Below are 3,117 nucleotides of genomic sequence, written 5' to 3'. Positions count from 1 at the left end.
TAATAAAAATAAAACTGGAGTTTTTAGTATTTTATTTAATGACACTTTCTTTTCCTGAATTTAGAAGGCATAGCGCAAAACTTATGGCTTGGAATATTCATCATCAAAATCCAAAGTCTGCAAAATTACACTAAAATTGAAAATTTACTAGCTGGCTGATATTTGATTCTCCTAAGCTAGCTAGCCTATGGTCTAACTAGTACTTGAGGTCTTCGCATCCTAATATATCCTGCGAAACCCACTCTATCAAGTGACTATCTAGTTTGTCCCCCGCAAGCTGGTTTTGCAATGTATGTCAACTTATAATACCTCGTTAAATTTTTCATCAGAAGCGGTTCGAAGTTCGAATTCCCTACTATCTTGCATCACCAACACATTCACCATTCCACCACAAAAATCTGAGGAAGCAAGCATGTCGCCGATCACTCCCAGCTCCGCGTTCTCCATAAAATCTACCATTTCTTCATTCCTTAGTGACATTTCCGAGTGTCTCCGTCCCACCATCACAAGGTCGTAATCGCCATGTGACTGCCTAATGGCATCCATAAGCTGCACGCCGTCAGCCACCTCCATTTCATGCCAATTCAAGTGATCATTCCCAATGTTGCTTAGCTTAAACTCGTCAACCAAAGCCTGGTCGAGCTTCGTTTCTTTCAGCTGCTCTTCTTCTATTACTGTCTCCGCCAAAGTAAACCTGAACACCGAGATGGAAACTTTGGTATTACCCGGCATGAGTGCTGAGTAAGCTAATGCCTCGCGATCATCAGGCCCGCCAATGAAAAACACCGCAACATTGTAAGAGAAGTGATTCAAGCTCAGCCGACAAGACAGGCTTCTATCAACTAGTATCCCAACTGTACATGGAGCATATGATTGTACGTTAATGTTGAACTGGCGTATTGCCTTAGTCGGACAGTTGGGAGCAATCACATCCTTGTGGTTTTCATGGAATGGTATGATAATTAGAGGAACTTTCTTGTCATTGGCTTCATGGCAAATCGTCTCATGCATGCTTATATAGGGGGCGGTCATAGTGAAGGCTTCAATTACAACCGGCCCTTTCGAATTTTTCGAGTAATTCTCAAAGGCTCGCATTATATGAACATTCGTGGGTACACTTGTGTGTGTAAATTTCTTCTTCTGTTTCGTGTGAGGGACTAGTAGTGGTGCTGCGCTGCCAGTGAGCTCGACTGCATGGAAGATGTAGGCACAAATCGGGCTTGCTTCTGTTGGGTTTGACGCCTCTAGGAGGGTGATCATGTTGCGTACACTTTCTTCGTTGTGGACACAGCAAAGGATTTGAAATGTTTCCGAGTTGCTTGCCAGTAATGATTGAATATTTTTAATGCAGTCGTGTATGCTACTTGATTGTCTGAGGTGTACATGAAGTATGCACGAGAATCGTATAAATGGTGCTATGGCCATGGTCAGACCCAGCGAAGACAAGATGATTTGAGTATAAGATTGTTGATCCATTTGCTGCAATTAATATCAATTAGGAACCCAAAACAATGGATTGTGAATATGGCGTTTACATCTGTTGAAGATCAACACCAGCCCAATTGATGTTTGGATTCTAGAAGATTCTAGCAAGCAATTCTAAAGGTGGTCGGTGTATGCAAATGTGCTAGACGTTTCTAGCCATGATTAAGTATGTTTGTTTGTAATTAGAATGTACTAGAAACTAGGAAAACATAAGGCCAATTAGGAAAGCATGTCGGTGGCAGTGCATGATCACTAGTTAGAAAGATCTAGCTATTTGTACAATTGTGTGGCCATTGTGTAATGCCCATGTCGGTGGGTAAAGGGAAAGTCGGTGGGTGTGTGTGTATAATCATGTGCTAGAAAGTTTTAGCAGCTTGTACAATGTGGCTATTATGAAAAGCCATATGTCGGTGCAGTGTGTGCATGAACATGCACTAGAAAGTGCTAGTGAAGTCGGCAAACATGCCAATAAATAGGTGTGTGTATGTAACCAACCAATCAAGAAGGCAACCAAGTGAGAGTGAGAAGCAAGAATAGTCTTGTAGGAGTGTGAGTAATCTAGAGTGTGTCTCTAGAAAGTGAGTGAGTGTCATTGCTTCTAAAGTTGTGTCCTTGTGAGTGTTGTAATATTTTGTGTGTATAATACAAGTAATTTGTTTACTTATGTTGTCTCTATTGACACATATTCCAGGACATCATAACAGTTTCTGTTATGCTTAGTGTAACTAATATATGAGATTTATGAAATATTCTGTTTCATTGAATTAATGAGGCTTTACAACTGTGTATATATATATATCTGCTAATCATAATTAGCACCTAATCAAGTATAACTAATTACACTAAGATAACTATTAGTTACACTAAGCATAACAGAAACTGTTATGATGTCCTGGAATATGTGTCAATACACCCCCTCAAGCAGACAGGAGGTAATCCGAGGGAAAGCTTGGACTGCAAAGCACTGAACCGAGCTTTAGAAAGAGCCTTTGTATGAATATCGGCAATTTGATGTTGAGTAGGCACATACTTGACATGAAGAAGATGGGATAGGACCAACTCCCGAATATAGTGATAATCTATTTCAACATGTTTGGTGCGAGCATGAAAAACTGGATTCGATGAGAGAGAGATGGCAGAAACATTGTCACACCATACAACAGGAACTTTGGATAAAGGAAAACCAATGTCTCTGAAAATCTTACAAATCCATGTAATGTCTGCTGCAGTATGTGCTAGAGAACGATATTCAGCTTCTGTGGAAGAGCGAGCAACTGTGCTTTGCTTCTTTGCACTCCAACTGATAAGATTGCTGCCCAAATACACACAGTAGCCACTGGTTGAACGCCGGTCATAAACACAGCCAGCCCAGTCAGCATCAGAGAAAGCAGTGAGATGTAGAGCACTCTTTCGAAACCATAATCCTTGAGTCACAGAACCCTTAAGAAATCTGAGGATCCTTTTGACAGCTTGATAATGCAGATCTCGTGGACAATGAAGGAATTGGCAGACTTGATTAACTGCAAAGGATAAGTCGGGCCGTGTCCAGGTCAAATACTGAAGAGCACCAACAATAGACCTGTATTCATGAGGATCAGATAAAGGGGAGCCAACATGATCTAATTTCTGACT

The 3,117-nt window shown here is 40.9% G+C and overlaps 1 protein-coding gene across 1 annotated transcript; it reads right to left on the bottom strand.

Moving 5' to 3' along the window:
• LOC126581956 (cation/H(+) antiporter 15-like) lies at positions 1 to 2,119 on the bottom strand. Its single transcript, XM_050245936.1, has one exon. It carries the CDS (start codon positions 1,474 to 1,476, stop codon positions 301 to 303), a length of 1,176 nt encoding a protein of 391 aa, XP_050101893.1. The 5' UTR covers positions 1,477 to 2,119; the 3' UTR covers positions 1 to 300.
• Positions 2,120 to 3,117: the final 998 nt, after the last annotated feature.

Source organism: Malus sylvestris, chromosome 1, assembly GCF_916048215.2.
Source record: "Malus sylvestris chromosome 1, drMalSylv7.2, whole genome shotgun sequence".
In the NCBI taxonomy this organism is placed as follows: domain Eukaryota; kingdom Viridiplantae; phylum Streptophyta; class Magnoliopsida; order Rosales; family Rosaceae; genus Malus; species Malus sylvestris.
The sequence above is the reverse complement of the archived record's forward strand: the minus strand, read 5'-3'. Positions and strand labels throughout refer to the sequence as shown.

Bases quoted from the DNA above. Each gene is read 5' to 3' on its own strand.
- LOC126581956 (XM_050245936.1), bottom strand. From the start codon at position 1,476: ATGGATCAACAATCTTATACTCAAATCATCTTGTCTTCGCTGGGTCTG.